Consider the following 17,560-nt stretch of genomic DNA (forward strand, 5'->3'; position numbering starts at 1 on the left):
TTTCTTTTTTTTATCTTATTTAACATAACATAAAATAAAAATATAGATTTAAATATATATATATATATATATATATATAATTAAAAAACTAAAGTTTTAAGACCATGTAGAAGCAATTTTTATAACAATTCTCCATATTGTTGTGGCATAGAATAGGTTCTTCTATGTGATAACAATAGAGAAGATATCACAAAACTAGAAAATTCGGCGTGAAAAATCACTTTAATTACAATTAATTCTCACACAAGTCTAGTATTTTTCCACATTTTTTTATGTTTTTTTTTAAGTCACGAACATCAAAGTCAATCGGAGAAACGTAAATTCCCGATGAGCGAATTAACACATTATTTACCAGAAGGGACTTATTAACAAGTAGTCTGTGCTCTTCTGGCCATAGAATTTTATATATAATATATATATATGTAAATAGTCCATTAAAGTGTGTTTCTTAGAACTGTTTATTCAGTCGAAAGTTATTTTTAACTTCATCAGAATATACAAAAGAAATTCATTGAATATTTTTCAAATACACGTGCGTTGTAACTCGGCCATTTCTCTAGTATTTCTCAGGCTACTGTCCGACCTGGATGTGGCAGGGGGTGGAGAAGATTGTTGTTCACGCGCCTTAAGCCGTAGTAGTTCCAAACTGGAGCATGATGCCGATTTTCCAATATTAGCGAGTCCTAGATAACCGGGAGTAACGGGAGCTCCGGAGAACGATGTGCTGCACAATGTGGGAAGAAAACCCGATTTTGTTAGAGTGGATGTAGGAGGCGGAGGAGGTGGTCCACTCGGGCTCAAACTGGATGACGTTGTCGAAGTGCCGACACCGGAATTTAACATGTAGATGGAAAGTAGGGCAGAACTGAGAGGACCAACCCCCTTCGACCAGGCGGTGCTAGGAGATGCTGTAGGTGGAAAGGCGTGAGGGATGCCCGATGTACCGTGTAGCGCTAATATATGGCCCAGTCCTAGAGGCGTGCTGAGACCAGATAGGGATGATGTGTGTAATGCCGATGCCCACAACTGATCGGACGGTCCTAGCGATAGAGAACCAGCAGCGTTACCAACGTGTAGAGGTGGGGGTGTCGAGTACAAGTCGCTCCTGGCAGCCAACAGTGGTTCGCCGCTTCCCGTATAATTTGGACTGTCTCTGCCCAAGGCTTTTTCTCGTTTCCTCCATTTGGCTCTTCTATTCTGGAACCACACCTACACAGACACAAGGCAGACAAATCTTATCAATCATCTCTCACTTATAAGTATCTAATTTAATAGAAAATATTCTAATTATTACACCTCACATCACGTTCTGAACATTTAATTTCTAAGTTTTAATCGAATTTAATTCGAATTTATATTCTAAAAGCTCTAAATTTGATATTTTTATGTTTTATATTTTTCTAAGGACTTATTTTTATAATTCTCACATTAAAAAAAAAACTAGTTTAGAAAGTCTTTACAGAGAGAAATTTTAAAGGTTTTTTACTCAGATTAATGAGGCATTTGTACACAAATTAAAGAGCCCAAAGCCACTTAAACAGTTTAGGAAATATAATTAAATTGGGAACTTTAATTTTGTTATAATTTTACACGTTTCGTTTATAATTAATTTCATAATTATTATACAGAACAATTCAGTAAACACGAAGTTAAAATAGTAAAGACAATATATCAAATTAAAAATTTGATAAAAATTCTCATAGGCCTACTAAATCTTATATAAATACTTAAAAGTATAAATTAGATCTATGCTTTTTCTATATAGTAGTAGGCCTGTATGTATAAATTCATTGCACTTCATTCATTAGATTATATCTACAAATTTATCGGTCGTTCTATTAAATATAAGTAAAAATTCGAATTAAATTGGCAATTCTTTATTTTTGTAAGTAAAATATATTTAAGAATAAGTTCAATTAAAGCAATATATTCATTAAAAATCGAAGATAAATGCCATGATTTTTGTGAAAAAATCAAGTATCGTGCGCTTTTTACGCTTCGTTCCTTCGCCATTTCTACAATTCCCGATCGAAGAATTAACCTTTAAATTATTATATTCGTAGAAAAATAGCAAGTAATTCAATATTCGAAAACAATTTTTAAATTAATAATTAAATCATAAACAAAAAAATATAAGAGATTCCACAAGTCATGAAGCAAATGTACAGTACAGTACATCTACTAAAAAAAAGAACAAATATCTGATGTCAGAAATTCTTTCCTTCTCTTATATTTATTTTAAAGGAAGAGAAAAGAATCATATGAGGCTCAAAAACCTTTTTTTCCTAAGTATTCAGCAAGTATAAATTGCCCTATCTTAAAAAGAAATCTAATGGTTCTTTTTTAATCTTAATTAATGTCTATAGATTTAATACTATCGGTAAACTTTATAAACTTTAATAATAATTTTTAAATAACTAAAGATTATATCATGCTTCACGTTAAATAAAAAAATCGAATGAAATTCCTAAATTATAAAGTAATTTTATACATGCAGAATTAGTGAGAAAATTCCTATTGATAGAATGTAACACAAGCATATAAAAACATCGAATAACTATTTTTTTTAAACATTTTAAATAATTTAATTAGCATAAGAGAAATAAATTTTGCGAGTTTTCCTAAAAGTTTTTCGCTCAGACAGCCGAACTAACTCAATAAATTACACCTTTTACATGCTTCCTATATAAATCCCATTTCGTTAACTTTGTTTCCATTGCCGATTATTATATAACTGTACAGTACAAGAAATCGTATTGATTCTTTAGGATCTATACAAATATATAATTAAAATTAATAAAGTAACCATATATAAAACGATCCATGCTTTAATTTTTTTTATAAATTTAAGGGTATTTTTTTCTTTTTTTAACATTAAAAGTATATGCATTATACAGGCCTACACGCTTACGATGTATGCTTATTTACTACAGAAATATAACTAAAATTAATATTTTAATTCGATATTTTTGCCAAATAATTAATTTTAATTTGTCCTGAAGATAATAATAAATAAAATAGATAAAAATATTTACAATATAAAATTATATATGAATGTAAATTCTAGATGAAGAACGGTTCCTTATCTCACTTTTGTTAACGATTCTATAAATGTTATGCTATTTTAAAGCATTTTAATTTAAACTTTTACTTGTATATTAGTAAATTATAAAAATATAACATGAAAATTTCAATATAGAATATAATATTTATGTTATTAATGAGAATAAGATGAATAGTTTCTGCTGGAAACCGAACCCTCTCGTTTCTTAGGCCTCTAGATTGAATTTGCAATGGAGATAATTATCATTTTTATATTATAGTTAATTAACACAGTGTTTTTTTAACCTTTATAAGCCCAAGGACCAGTAAAATGTCCGAAAAAAACCCTAAATTATATAGGCCTAATTATTTTTAATCCTACTTGGGTATTACCAACATTTGGGACATACTGTGCTATTTATAACATAATAAACTTAAAAGTATGTTTGAATACATAGGAAAACAATTAATTAAATCGGAAGTAAATTATTAAAAGTTAATCTCATTCAACAAAGTTTTAATCTTTATCAATTTAAGTCTGCCTGCGGACACTTGTCCCATTGTCGCCAATCACACAGATGGTCCGTAGACTACAGGTTAAGTAACTCTGCTTTAACACGCATTTTATATAGATAAGAACGGCGAATAGTTCGATTTAGAGCCAAATTTTTTGAATTAGTTGATGTTTTTTTCCTAGTTATTAACACTTAGAATTTAGAGTTAGACAATATTTGTTTAATTACTAAAATTTTATAGCTTTATCTAATCATTTAAGGTTAAAGTAAGCAGTAAATATCGTTAATTTTAGCAGGGAAAAAAAGTACACAAAAGCACGAAAAGGGGAGAGAAACCTAAATAATTTCTAGATAAAAAGAAATAAATAAATAAAATCAATTTTCTTAACTAATTTACGTTTCCAATTTTGAAGATCTAAACATAAGATAAAATAATATTTATTTTAGTTTATATAGAATAATCCATTGTCATTTTTGTAAAATTGATTGTTTCAAATAAAATTACTATAGGCGACTTCACCCCATTTACTCTTAAATTGCTGGAGAAAGTAACAAATGATACGAGAATTGGAAAATAAAATCTGAGATTTATTTATTTATTTCGAAATTAAAAATAATTTATTTCAGTGTATAGACAATAGATCCAGTTACACACAACTTATTTAAGAGAGTGTTTAAAGTATTGTACGCTTAGATATATTGAAAACAATGATATATATATATTCAGAAATTCTAATTTCCTATGGATTCTCCGGTTATGTTGCAGACAATGTGAGGATTTTTAAAGGTTATTTACTTCTCTAGGCACTTAATATTTAATTTAAATATACAATATATTTAATATTGAATATTTATAGATGCTGCTGGAGAATCTTAAGGAGGTGCTTAAGATGCCACGACTTATGCAATTCTAAATATCTTTATGCGGTATCGAGACATAAAATAACGTATTTAGGGAGCTTTGGGGAAATTTGAATACCGTTGGTAACAACCGTTTACAAAATCCTGAAAACATTCGGAGAATATTTATTAATTATACTCAAGATCATGAAGATCAGAAGAAGATTTTTCAACTAATTTTACTAATTAAATTCATTTTCTAGCATCCATTATTAAATAATTTCAAAAGCAATACAAGAAAATCAATAATAATTCAATCTGGAATGGAGAAAATTTGTATAAATTTACTAGAATATAGAGAAATTTATCTTTTAATTTGTTCCTTCCGTTCTTATAATTGTAGATCTATCCGATTAACACACTATTAACCACTTAAGGAGTATCATATTCAAATGTAATTTTTTCGTAATTAAAGGAGAGAATAGGGAGGGATGGAAAATTCTATATAATTCATTTTTGGATGGATTCATTCTTTCCATAAAGTAATAGAAGCATGCAGTAGGCAATGGATAACGTGAATAAGAGACTAATGGCTTCTCTTGTCCTAAAGTGTGCTTCTCGAGCGGGTAGCAAATTGCTAGGTATTTGATGGATACAATTTCCGTGAATTGAGCGATAAAGTAATTGATTCTGCCTCCATTACTTTGCCTGGGGGTAGGAAAAGATCGCTACGCGAATTAAAAGGTTCGGATTAAACTGTTATCAACTGTAGACTTTGAACTAAAGTTGAGCAAATTTTATTTTATCCTAGAATTTTATTCACGCGATAATGTAATATCTACCTTAAAAATAAATCAAATTTTCTATATCGATGGGCCGATACAGCCGATTTGCCAGTCTAATTACCCCAAAAAAATTTCATAACATCTAAAAAGATAATACGTTTAAATCAAGCATTATCCATTTAGATTTATCTTTAAAATTAGAAGAAAAAAAAATTTATCTTCGACGTATAAATTAGCTTTAAATACAGTTAAGAAGCCAGAATTTTGGTGTAGAATAAACATTTTTTTTTTTTTTTTAAAGATCTATCTTTTAATCTTTAGTTACTATCGATTCTCGATGATACCCTAGCTTATATTAATTACTTTCTGGAAAAAATATGCCAATATGGAAGAAAAATATTTAAGAAAAAATTAAAATAATCTATTAAAAATTTACTAAATTAAAATTTAAAGATGTAAACATTAAAATAAATCTATAAAACTACAAGAATCAGTGGCACTATGCATGCTAAATGGGATTTATCAATTAAGTTCGAGCTCCATTTGCATTTGATAAATTCCATTTTCTCTCTCTCTCTCTCTCTATACAGATCGATATACTTTAAGAATCTAATCCTATAACGATATAGGGCCAACAATACCAAGTTTATTCTTTAATTTAAATGCTAAACAAGTCCGAAAGAATCGAGTCGCATCTTTCAAAAAAAATAAAAAGAAAAAAAAAAATATATTATTTTATATATGGCTTTATACCAAAAGAAGTTAAAATTATTTCGTAGAATAAACTACATTTTTATGTTCTAAAAAAACTGAAGGGGAAAAAAAAGAAATTCCCCCGAATCGATAACAGCAGGATATCATAAAATTTGAATTCTTTACATTTCAAACAATTTTAAATCATTGAAAAAAAAGGTGGAAAATAAATTCTTTTTTTAAGTTTTATAATGAATTATTTTATTTATTTATTTACTAAATCATTAAAAATTTAAGTAAAATTTCTTTAAAAAAAATTCTACAGTTCATTATAAAACTATAAATAAAGCAAAAGTTAATTTGTGTTTGCTGTGCTTTTAATTGCTTCTATACTCAATTGTTTATTTATAAAATAGAACTTAATGATATTTAAAAAATTAAAATGTTCAAGAAATAAAATAAAATTTTCTTTCCATGAATAATTCATTATTTTATTTTATTATTATTATTATTATTTTTAAATTCTTATCGAATTTTCACATCAGCAGAACAAATTTTGCATTTTTTAAAGCTTAGAAAAAGCAGATTTTTTTAAAATCATTTTTCTATAAAAATTTAAAATTAATTTTTAAAAAAATGAGTAAAAAAAACCGACAAAAACAATTTAAACTTGATCTTTAAAGAACAAATTAATATAAATTACAAGCGCATTAACTTTTTTACATAAACAATGCTTGATAGACTCATAAATTGAACTTTATTTATTTTTTAATTAATTTATATTTATTCCTGTAAATTATGTATATTAATACATTAAAAATTCAGCTTTGAAGAATGTCTAACATAGGCTACTTTATTTTTTCTAGGCCTATAATTTAGCCTATATAAGTAGGCCTATCTTATATAAAGAATAAAACCTTTAAACGTAACCTATGTACACAATTTTTGTATAGATTTTTAAATTTAAAATTTATGTAAAACGTGTAAATTTTTCACTTAAATATCTTAAATTCTCAATACGGGTCCAAGGCCTTATTTATACATACTATAAGGCCTACAAAAGGCGCTACATTTGCAAATTTATTGCTATTACAAAAGTAATTACAAATTAAAGATAATCCTTATTTATTATATAATATATAAGGATTATAATTTATTAAAATAAAGTTTATTCTAAAAGAATTTCATTTTAAAATATTAGTTATTATGTTGTAAAGAGAGAAACGTTAATTATTTTTCGGGGAGGAATATTTACATTATTATTATTATGTTTTTGGTTTTGGTTATTGAATTTTTATATAATTTAAAATAAAGAGTGATGTTAACTGTTAAAAATTAAATTTTTCTTGCATTATTTATTATAAAATATAAAAAGAAAAGATGCAAAATGAATAAGCAACAATCCTTTTCAAGATATTAATCCTTACTTATACAGTAGATTTATTATTTTATCGTTGATTAAAGCCGAAAAACCTAAATTTCCGTTGAGTTAAAGAAGGTTTATACAGTTATTTTTTTAAATTATAAATGTTTAGAATGTTGTAAACGTCAGTATTTATAAACAGGAACTGAATATTAGGAATAAAAACTTAAATAAGTTATATTTATATTTCAAAATTCCTTCTCAAATTTTTCTAGAAAGTTTAGAAATCGATTATCGTTTCGTTTTATTTAAATATTTAAATTATAATATTTAAATCGGAACGAAACAATGATTGGTTTAATAAATAAGCGTAAGCGTAACTCCGCCTACATCTATTTCTTAAACCAATCGACGTTAAGACAATCATATTATCAACTAATCCGAAAGCCTATTTTTGAATTTAAATAATAATATTATTTTTTAAACTTTGTTAAGTAAATAAACGGGTCAAACTTTTTAATTGATAAATATATTTTATAAATAAATCCTTAAAAATTATAGACCTACGAGTTATTAAGCTTTAAGTCTATGGCCTAAACAATTTTATGTTGTTTTTAGAGGTTTAAACATTTTAAAATTTATATAAAATCATTTTTATTTAAGTAAATTCTAATTAAATGCGGGTTTATTTTTTAAGATTTTAATCATATTTTTATAACTTTTAGCTTTATTTTCACTAAAGTTTTCGTAACCGTTCGATTGTAAGATAACTTTATTCGCCTGAAAGTATTATCTAATTAGAAATTAATACTGTGAAATAATGTATTAATCAAAGATTACAACGAACTTAATCACTAATGGAAGATTTATTAATAAAAATGACATAGATAGAGCAACGGGAGTCCGCAAAAGAGGAAAAACGGGGCATTTACCCTCTCCTGGGATCGAATAAAAAATTAATATGTAACCTTACGCCTCGACTATGAGACGTCCTGTCTGTCTTAAAAAAAACTAAAAAAATTAAATAATTAAATAAAAATTTATTGATGTAGTTATCTGGCTTTAAGCTTTGTCCCTCCCCGGAAAATTTTCTGCCAACGTTCATGGATAAGGCCTACATTAATGCAATCTAACAACTTTCTAGCAATTAAAAAATCATTTAGAATTAAATCAAAATGAAGTCGTAACCTATAAACACATCTTTAGAATAATTATATAATTTTTAAAAAGTCTAGAAACATTTTAGAAATTCCAAACTTTCACCTATTGATTTACCTATTGAAACTTTTTATCTGTAGTTTAAATAACATTAAAAAAAGGTTTAAAAAAATAGTTTTAAAACAGTAAATGAACATAAAAATCCATTAAAAGTGACAGTAAATTGATAAATCAAGAGAAATAAATCCATAATCGACTCAATTGGAAGGATTAGGCCTACATCCCATCTAGATATAATTGCGAACGGATAAAAATTGTTTACTTCAACAAGAGATAGAATGATTAGTAAAAAAGATAAAGTCTACGAATTGTGGTGATTTATCAATCAAAATCCATTCTTTACCATTAAAATATAGAGAAAATTTATTATGACAGTTCGGCATTACTTTAATTGAGTTACACGAACGAAGACGGATTCGTGCATTATTAGCTATTTAGTTAATAGCTTTATCACAGTTTTCTAATTATAAAATAATAAAGGAAACATTCGAGAAGCATCATTACTTATGATATTATAGGTTTATATATATATAAACTAATTATTAATTCCTTTAACCTAGCGATGTAATGAAGAACTTTTACATATCAAAACATCATATTCTCTACTTCGATTTTTCTCGATTTTAATTTAGGATTTAGTTAAATTTTTTTTATCTTTTTTCCCCCTTATTTAAAGAGAAATTATCGATTTAAGTTACCTGTACTCGTGCTTCACTCAAATCCAATCTCATTGCTAGTTCTTCGCGAGTGAAAACGTCGGGGTATTGTGTTTTTTCGAATGCTCTTTCTAGTTGATGCAATTGGTATGTAGTAAATGTAGTTCTGCTACGTCGAATTTTTCTCGGTTTATCTTCGTTGTCACGAATTCCACCTTCTTCCGAGTTAGTTTCAGGTTTCGATTCTTCTTGAGATACTTTTTTTCCTACGTTTTCTATAGACTTAACATCAGAAGATCCTTTACCACTTCCTGTATTTCTATTCACTTGAAAGGCCGTAACGTCATTTCCTGAGTAAATAAAATCGCAATTAAATATTTTATAATTATAAAACGAATGTTTTTATTATTATTATTATTATTTATTAAATAACATATTTTCTAACGAAAAGTTTTGATAATTTCGTTATTTTCCCGAAAACTGTTTTAGAAGGGGGGAAATGTTGTATCCAATCGAAGAGGAATCCTATATTTCACTTCAAAATTACTCCGGAAACACCGTTAATTAAAAACTTTTAGTAATGTTACTCAGTCCCCATTCATCTCTCAATATGAACGTCAAAATCTACTTTCGAGTGAGCTTCAAAAACTGACTCTCTCTAACAAATTATCCAGTAATAATTTCAGTTAGGCGACTGTGTCATTTCCAGTTACTCATTAGCACGTCCAACATTGCTGATGGTTTGACTCGTCTCAAATTATCCCAGTAATAAAATAAATTTTTTATATATATATATATATATATTTTTATTTTTATTTCCTTCTTTCCCAATTTTTCACTTTGTAATATCAATAGGGGTAGTGCGCGCTTACGTCACAGATGCTTAGTAATTACGATCGTTCATTCTGTTATCACCGCCAGGCAATCCAAACAGAGTTTCTGTTGTCTTCTAGATTTTTTTTCCCTTTCCCCTACTTCTTTTTTTATTTTTTTGTTAGGACCAGAAGACGGTATTTATTAAAATCTGACTAATGGTTTTTCTCTCGAACGAAATTGCTTTTTCAGCAACTAAAATATCCACAAAATGGCATCTAAAATTTACTTAGATATATACATTTCACTTCTTCGTCTTTTTTTTTTCTACATGGATTTTATTTTTGTAAACGTGTCAAAATCTATTTTAAATAATAAAAATTATACTGTATATTTATATATATATATATTTTAAATTAAAATTAAGCCTGTATAATTTTATACTTTGCACAATGTGTTAACATTTGTATTAATAAACACTTACTTAAACACGGAAATTTCACTGCATTATCCATTTTTTTAATGAAAAAAAATAGAATTTTAATTAATTTTACACATTGTTAATACAATTTTTTTATATTAAGTCTTATAAACGAATAAAATATTTTTGAAATTCAAGAGATTAAAAGATGCTGATTGTACTGTACTACAGTACAAGAAACCAGTCTTTTCTAATATAAAATTAAACGTATTTTCTTATATAAAAGACTAATTAATTAAACTGATATGTGTAGATAATATAATTTAGCAGATAATTATTCAAAAATTAAATGAAAATTTATTAGAAAATTGTCGTAAAGAACGTCTTCTTTCATTGAACTAAGCGCATTCGGATATGAGAAAATAGACAATAATTATTGAATAATACAAGGAGTAAACCTCTCTCGAATTTCTTATAGTCCTTATAGGATAAACTAACTGATAAATTAATTTATATTTTAGATAATTATAATATTCTGTAGTAAATTCCTTGTTAAACCGTACAGGACAAGAACTATATTTGTGCTTATCAGATATTTAAAAATTACTGCAAAATTTGTAACTTATATAGTAATTTTTCATATAATTCTGTACAATTATCCGTTAAAAGTAACTAAATTTATTAATTTTTAAGCAGAAAAAACATTAATTATCACTTAAAATTTGATTAAAAAGCACCTATATAAGACGAACATCACGCCGCTTCTGCATCCATTCTTAACTGTTTTATACGTAAAAATGTCTTACGAAATGAATTTTAAATCGTATAAAATAAAAAATTCTTAATGGAAGAATAAATATAGAGTTTTATAAAGTAAAAAACATAGAGATATTATTAGTATCGACACAATTAGACTTACAGCAAATATTTACAATAGGAAAAATAACTGAAACGTGTGTAGAACTGTATATAACGAGCATTACAATTACAATTATTATGTTAATAGAGTAAAAATTAATAATACTTTGTGTAATTTATAAAATAAATTGAAATAGGCCAAATATCTTTCTAACATCCCCGAAAAAAAACTGCTAGAAAATTGATAAAATTAAAGATAGAAAGAAGTAACGTATCAGAGATTAATTAGAATGTACAAAGCTGTTCGTTCTTTAGCACTTAATTAAAACAAATTTAAAAATAACTTGACGTGTCCTTTATAGGCATGTGCATGTACTAAATGTATTTTCTATCCCTGTGCTCCGTTTTGCATCTTCTGTTAACTTTCCAAAGAAAACAAATGGGATGAGTTTATATATATTGAAAAGAAACAAGAATTTAACTACTTAAAACTGTAAATATAGTAAATTAAATAAAGAGAATTGAGAAAAATAATATAAATTTACTACACAAATTATTTAATTTATAATATACACGAAGGATTATCGAAATTACAAATGCTACAAATTGATGGGGATAAGTAAGAGGAGGTTAAAGAAATTATAAATGAAAATATAAATTATGATATATTATATTATAGATTAAATAAAATAGAAAATAAATAAAAGACATTTCTTAGATTAATTCAATTGTAAAAGCAATTTACAACCCAATTAACAAAGCAGAGTTTCGGATATTACTTTCATTAAGCACATCCAAACCTTATGCAATATTAATAAAGAGAAGTTCTATTAGAAAATGGCCGCTCTTACGTAATTCAAGAACACTTTTATAAACCGAATTAATTAATTTAGTTTCTTAGAAATTATTTAGCAAATTGTTTGCGATCGAAAGAAGTACAGTACCTTTCTAAAGTAATGAAGGCTTTTATTTGTCTTGATACTTAATGTAGTAGACTGTAATTACAGTACGAGGGGAAGAGGAATCTTCTTCATTCGAGATACCCACTGAACTGAACCAGATTAATCAGGTTCCGAGTCATTTTTATTATTATAGGACAGGAAAATAACAGGAAATGACCAAGATTTGCACAATCCGCATAACTATACAATCCTTGTTATGAACTAAGACCACTTCTCTAAGATCAAACCTGTCCTTGCTCTCTAATTACATAAAAATAATTATAATAATAAAGATATTATGAAGCAATTTACTGTGATTTTTGAATGAATAAAGAGTTTTTAAAAAAATGTATATAATAATGATTAAACTTTACTTTCAATTATTACTTCGCCATATTTAATAATAAAATATCTCATGTGTGTTGCATGTGTTTGCACTAGTGATTAAGTTTTATGAATTCAAAATTCTAGAATTAAAAGTTTAATTAAGAGAAATTCTATTGTTATGATACAGAAATTCAGTTTTTTTTTTAACATTAAAAATTATTTTTTGAGCTAAAATAAGGAATTATTTGGTGTTAATTCCATTAAAATGTATACAAACTTTAACACGGAGAAACTACGTGAGGTAGGATGAGGGGATTTATACTGTTAGTGCCGCTAAAATAGAAGGAAATTTTCAAATTTTAACACGAAAAAATGAAATATTTAAACTAATAAGATGAGAAATTTTGCTATAAAAGTGTATAAATTACAGTATATGAGCTGGGAAAATGTATGATGCGAACAATAGATAATCCGGGAAGTAGTAATCATCCCGAAATTTAACGCAAAGTCGTGTTAAAAATAATAATTGTTATATTCTTTTCAATAAACCGTAATTTAGAATTTGTCAGATTAAAAAAAGATTATTTAAAAGTAACCATATTTTAATAAATAAACCACCTGTTTAGGATTAAAAGTACAAATGTAGCCATCTGCCTTTTAGGTTCTCTACATTAAAATACATGTTACATGAAATAATTAAGCTTTGTTCTTATCAAATAATAATAGTAATAATAATAAAGTATAGCTGTGTTTTTGAAGAGGAATATGTGTTAATTTTAACTATTTTATACTATTATTTCGTTTGTTTGCACGTATTAATCTCGATTAATTTGTTTCGCATCCGCTTAATTTAATTGGATCGGAGTTGACGATGATAGACTAGAGTTAAAGGCTAGGAAAGATTATATTTATGCTTTATAAGTATAGAAACTACTCACGAATAATCAGCAATAGTCCGAAATGAAGATTTTAGTCTAGAGTTAAGAGGAAGAGAAGAAGAGAAGTGATGTGACAAAGGAAAAACGTTGTTTAGAATTTACTAGATGCCAAGGATCCGAGTGGATTCGATGGCAGTCAAGAGGGTCTACTTACCACTTCTATTGTGCACACTAAAGTCTAAAACGTCGGGGAGTTGAGCGAGTGACGACTTGGGGGTGGTAGTAGAAGGAGAATCTCTGCGGTAGCACTCTTTGCTGGGATTGAGCAGCCTCTCTATGCTGTACAACGAGACCTTAGCTGGAGCACGTTCTGTAGACTGTCTCTCCATCGGTTGGCAATTTTCTTCTCTCATCTGTCCGCTGTCCGAGGGTTCGAGACTCGCACGTGTCGCGGTCCCGAGGAGTTAGACTGCTCGGTATGTGCGCAGGTCGGGATTCGTCCCGCTTACAACGCCCCCACTACCGCACTGGTCCAACTGGGGACGTCTGTTCTATGGGCAAATATCCCGTTAACGCAATTAGCGACCAGACCAGACACGGAGCACCTTTAATGAAATGTTTGCCGGTTGGCGCCGCCGTCCGATTGGCTGCTATCCCGATAGACTCGGCCGTTCCCACCTAATTTCGGTGCTAACGCGTGTTGCGTGGAAGAGCAATGCGGGGGAGAAGACGGATCCCCCCTTCGCTCTCATACACTCCGTGTTTACTTTGAGTTTTGGACCAGTTCATTACGTGCCTAATCTCTTCCCCCCTCTAAAAGACTATACAATAGACTAGTCCCACTCACACCATTCCCGCTTAAACAGGGGGACGGTTCCCACCCTAACTTAACACTCACGGATCACTGACAACCCTCAGCTTATACTAAGTGACAGGGGCACCATTTACAACACAGAAAGACTCTAATTATCCCAATAGGACTAGGCTTCTAACCCCCGTCGGTATCGGGTTTGGGAACAACCGAGAGAAGGTTTACTGTAGAGGAAGTAAGCTAAGGCTCCTTCTTTGTAAACTTGAAATATCTTCATCCCCTTCTATTTATCCAGGAGATTAGAGGACCAGTTTTTCGTCCATTGGTGAACGAGTCGCCAACAGGACGTGGGTGTTATTTTAGAAAACTTTTTCCCTACTCTTCACTCCGGGGTTCCCTTCTTCGCTTATGTATACATTTTTGTTATCGGAGAGTGAATTCCTATCCCCGCATCTGTTTATTCGGGGGTGGTGACATTCGTGCTATGGAATTAAGTCTTAAATACGTTCGAACAGATAAATGGGGGGAACTAAATATGGCTGCGACTATAATTACGGACTTCCCGCCAGGCAGCGGTGCGACACAAAGTAAGCAACAAGCCTAATTAGGTCTAGTTAGCGTTGGAGTCAGCTGCCGTGTCACTCAGCCTACATGGCGGTTTGTTTGGTAAATAGTGGAGGACGTCTCCGCCGATCAGGTGGTGCCTCCCGTCGACGGCAGCCAATGGAAGACACTCGTCCCTGTGACGTCGAGACATCTTATTGGGTTTGATAGCCGAGGCGCTCATTAATTACTGCCAAAGAATCCATTGTCGAGCAATTCGCATCACGTGCTTCTTCTTCGCTCCCATAATTATATAAAACTAACCTAATTGCTTTTCTATATATATGTATATATAATGATTATTTCTTCAACGCTCGTTTATCGTTATGTCTAGTGAAGAGCGGCTTTCCATTTTACTAATCTCTATAATATTTTTCCAACTTCTTACATCTTCTAATACAAAACTCGATGTTCAAGCAGAATTCTGCATTCTTTCACACTCGAAACCACCCTCTTCTTTCCTCCTTCCACTGACGATTTTTCTCTTTATTTTATTTCATTTTTATACGCATAACTTCCATTGTAAATTTACTCGATTATTATATATTTTTGCACTGAAAATTGCATTTACAATGCCCTTAACTTGATTGCAAATTCACTCCATTCTCCTTTAACTTCAACTGTCAATCCAGTTGATTCTACTCTCAACTTGGGCAGCAAATTCATTTAATTATTATACTCTTAACTACCATTTATAAATCTATTTTATTTTATTGAGTATTTTTATAAAACTTTAAACTATACGCCTTATGAAAACAGTAAAAAAATAAATCGAAATTATAATAATGCATTATAGATTTATAACATGTAAATTGTATTCTTGATCCTTTATTGTTTTCTAAGTTTTGAATTTTAATAATATTTCTTCGAGATGCGGCAGAAATCTAAGGAACACTTTTTCTTATTTATTGGTTTTCGTTTTTTAATATATTTTTTAACGTTTATTATTATATTTATATGAACTTCTATCAGAATAAAATATATATATTTTTCTTAACCCCTTCATATGTATATATAAAACCATGAGTGCATATTCTATAGCCTGCAGGATATTTTTACTGTTTGATTTTAAAATTTTCCTATCTTATACATAGAATTTTATTGCAACAATGAGAAAATAACTTTAAAATATTTAAAATTTTAATAATTATTATCTCTAGGAATATTGTCTAACTAATTAACCTTTATTTTTCTCTTCCCTGTTAATTACTTGAATAAAATTACAAATTTAGTAGTTTATATAACAATTTGTATTTATAAAATGTATTTAATTCTATGCACATTCCTGTCTTTTATATTATTATTAATTTTCCTTTGATAATTTTACTCTGATATAGGCCTATATACAATTGTCACGTCATATCCTTACAGGAACAACAGAATCTACAATAAAATATGCCTATTTGTAAATTTATTTAATATAGGCCCTTGAATTTCTCATCAATTTTGACATATTTAGGCCCTAAACATTTAATTACTCGTATATAAACTATTAAAACCCTTTAAATTTTTAACTCTAAGCACTTTTCTTCACAAGCATCTTAACTTCTGTAATTTCACCGTAGGCCTATAGTTAATTTTTATTTTATTCTTGATTAATTATTGTTTATTTATATAGTTACGGCATCTCAATATATTATTCCGATACCAATTTGTCGATTTTTTTAATCATTACGAATACAGAATGAGATCAGAAAGAGCCTGGAATTTATAAATGATAACCGGGATCAGGAAGCAAAACATAATCAAGATTTAAAAAACTAATAGAGTAAGATCAGTAAATAGTATTATATTCTATAGATTATCATCATTATTATATAAATATCAACGATTAATACACGATAAAGCAGTAATTTTACGTGCGTGTAGGCTATAATATGAAGAGTAATTAATTTCTCTCTTAAATCAAATATAAAATTTATCAATACTTAAAGTCAGAATTGCTATTTATATAATTATAGTTTAATTTTTTTTAATAATAATTAAATTAAATCTGAATTATTTATTCGATAGCGAATGTATATATATATATATATATATATATATATATATATTATCAAGTTATTCACTTAATATATTACGAGAGATATTTCTTTTATCGTTATAGCTCGTATCTTGTTAAGAAGAATATAGCTTTAGGTAATAAAAAACTGTCCTTTTTCATTTCCTATATCCTATAGATATCCATATTGTGTTTATTCAGCTCTTGTAAAAGTTTATCCTGATTTTTCGTTAGTGATCTAACATTTCATTTCCTATTCTTAATACTTTTATATATTCCATTTTGTTTCCCTTTTCCGTTTCTTTGACGTTGAAAAGATAAAATTACGAGGATTTATTTCTTCAAAAAAAACTTATATACTTTTTTTTTTATATATAAAAATTTATGCCCTTAAAGTTTACATAAATATTTAATTAACACGTCTGTACGCTTCTCTATATAAAACTTAAAAATTGATTAAATTTATATTGTGAGCAAAATAATTATATTTTTAGCTAGTGTTTACGTCTCTTTCTCTTTTTATATACAGTCGAATGTTATTAGAATGGAGCCTTTTGTATTCGTTTAACGACCGTACAAGTAAATATCTAACACGAGTTATACGGAGAAAAAATTAAAATAAAAAAAAAAATTAATTTCAACTTAATTAAACTTCATATTTTTATTTTATTATTCTTAAAAGTGTAAATTTGTATCGAATAATTTCAAATAAAAAAGAAATTCTTACGAATAAATTGGAGAAATTTAACATTTTTAAATCTCTCTTGCATCATTGTAAAAAGTATTCATTAATT

The 17,560-nt window shown here is 28.2% G+C and overlaps 1 protein-coding gene across 1 annotated transcript; it reads right to left on the reverse strand.

Moving 5' to 3' along the window:
- Positions 1-218: 218 nt before the first annotated feature.
- LOC136990221 (dorsal root ganglia homeobox protein-like) lies at positions 219-14,007 on the reverse strand. Its single transcript, XM_067288603.1, has 3 exons — positions 13,565-14,007; positions 9,155-9,462; positions 219-1,209 (listed from the first exon to the last, which is right to left on the reverse strand). The coding sequence occupies exons 1-3, from the start codon at positions 13,761-13,763 to the stop codon at positions 523-525; spliced, it is 1,194 nt and encodes a 397-aa protein (XP_067144704.1). The 5' UTR covers positions 13,764-14,007; the 3' UTR covers positions 219-522.
- Positions 14,008-17,560: the final 3,553 nt, after the last annotated feature.

This window comes from Centruroides vittatus, unplaced genomic scaffold (genome assembly GCF_030686945.1).
Source record: "Centruroides vittatus isolate TY-2023 unplaced genomic scaffold, ASM3068694v2 scaffold_861, whole genome shotgun sequence".
Classification (NCBI taxonomy): domain Eukaryota; kingdom Metazoa; phylum Arthropoda; class Arachnida; order Scorpiones; family Buthidae; genus Centruroides; species Centruroides vittatus.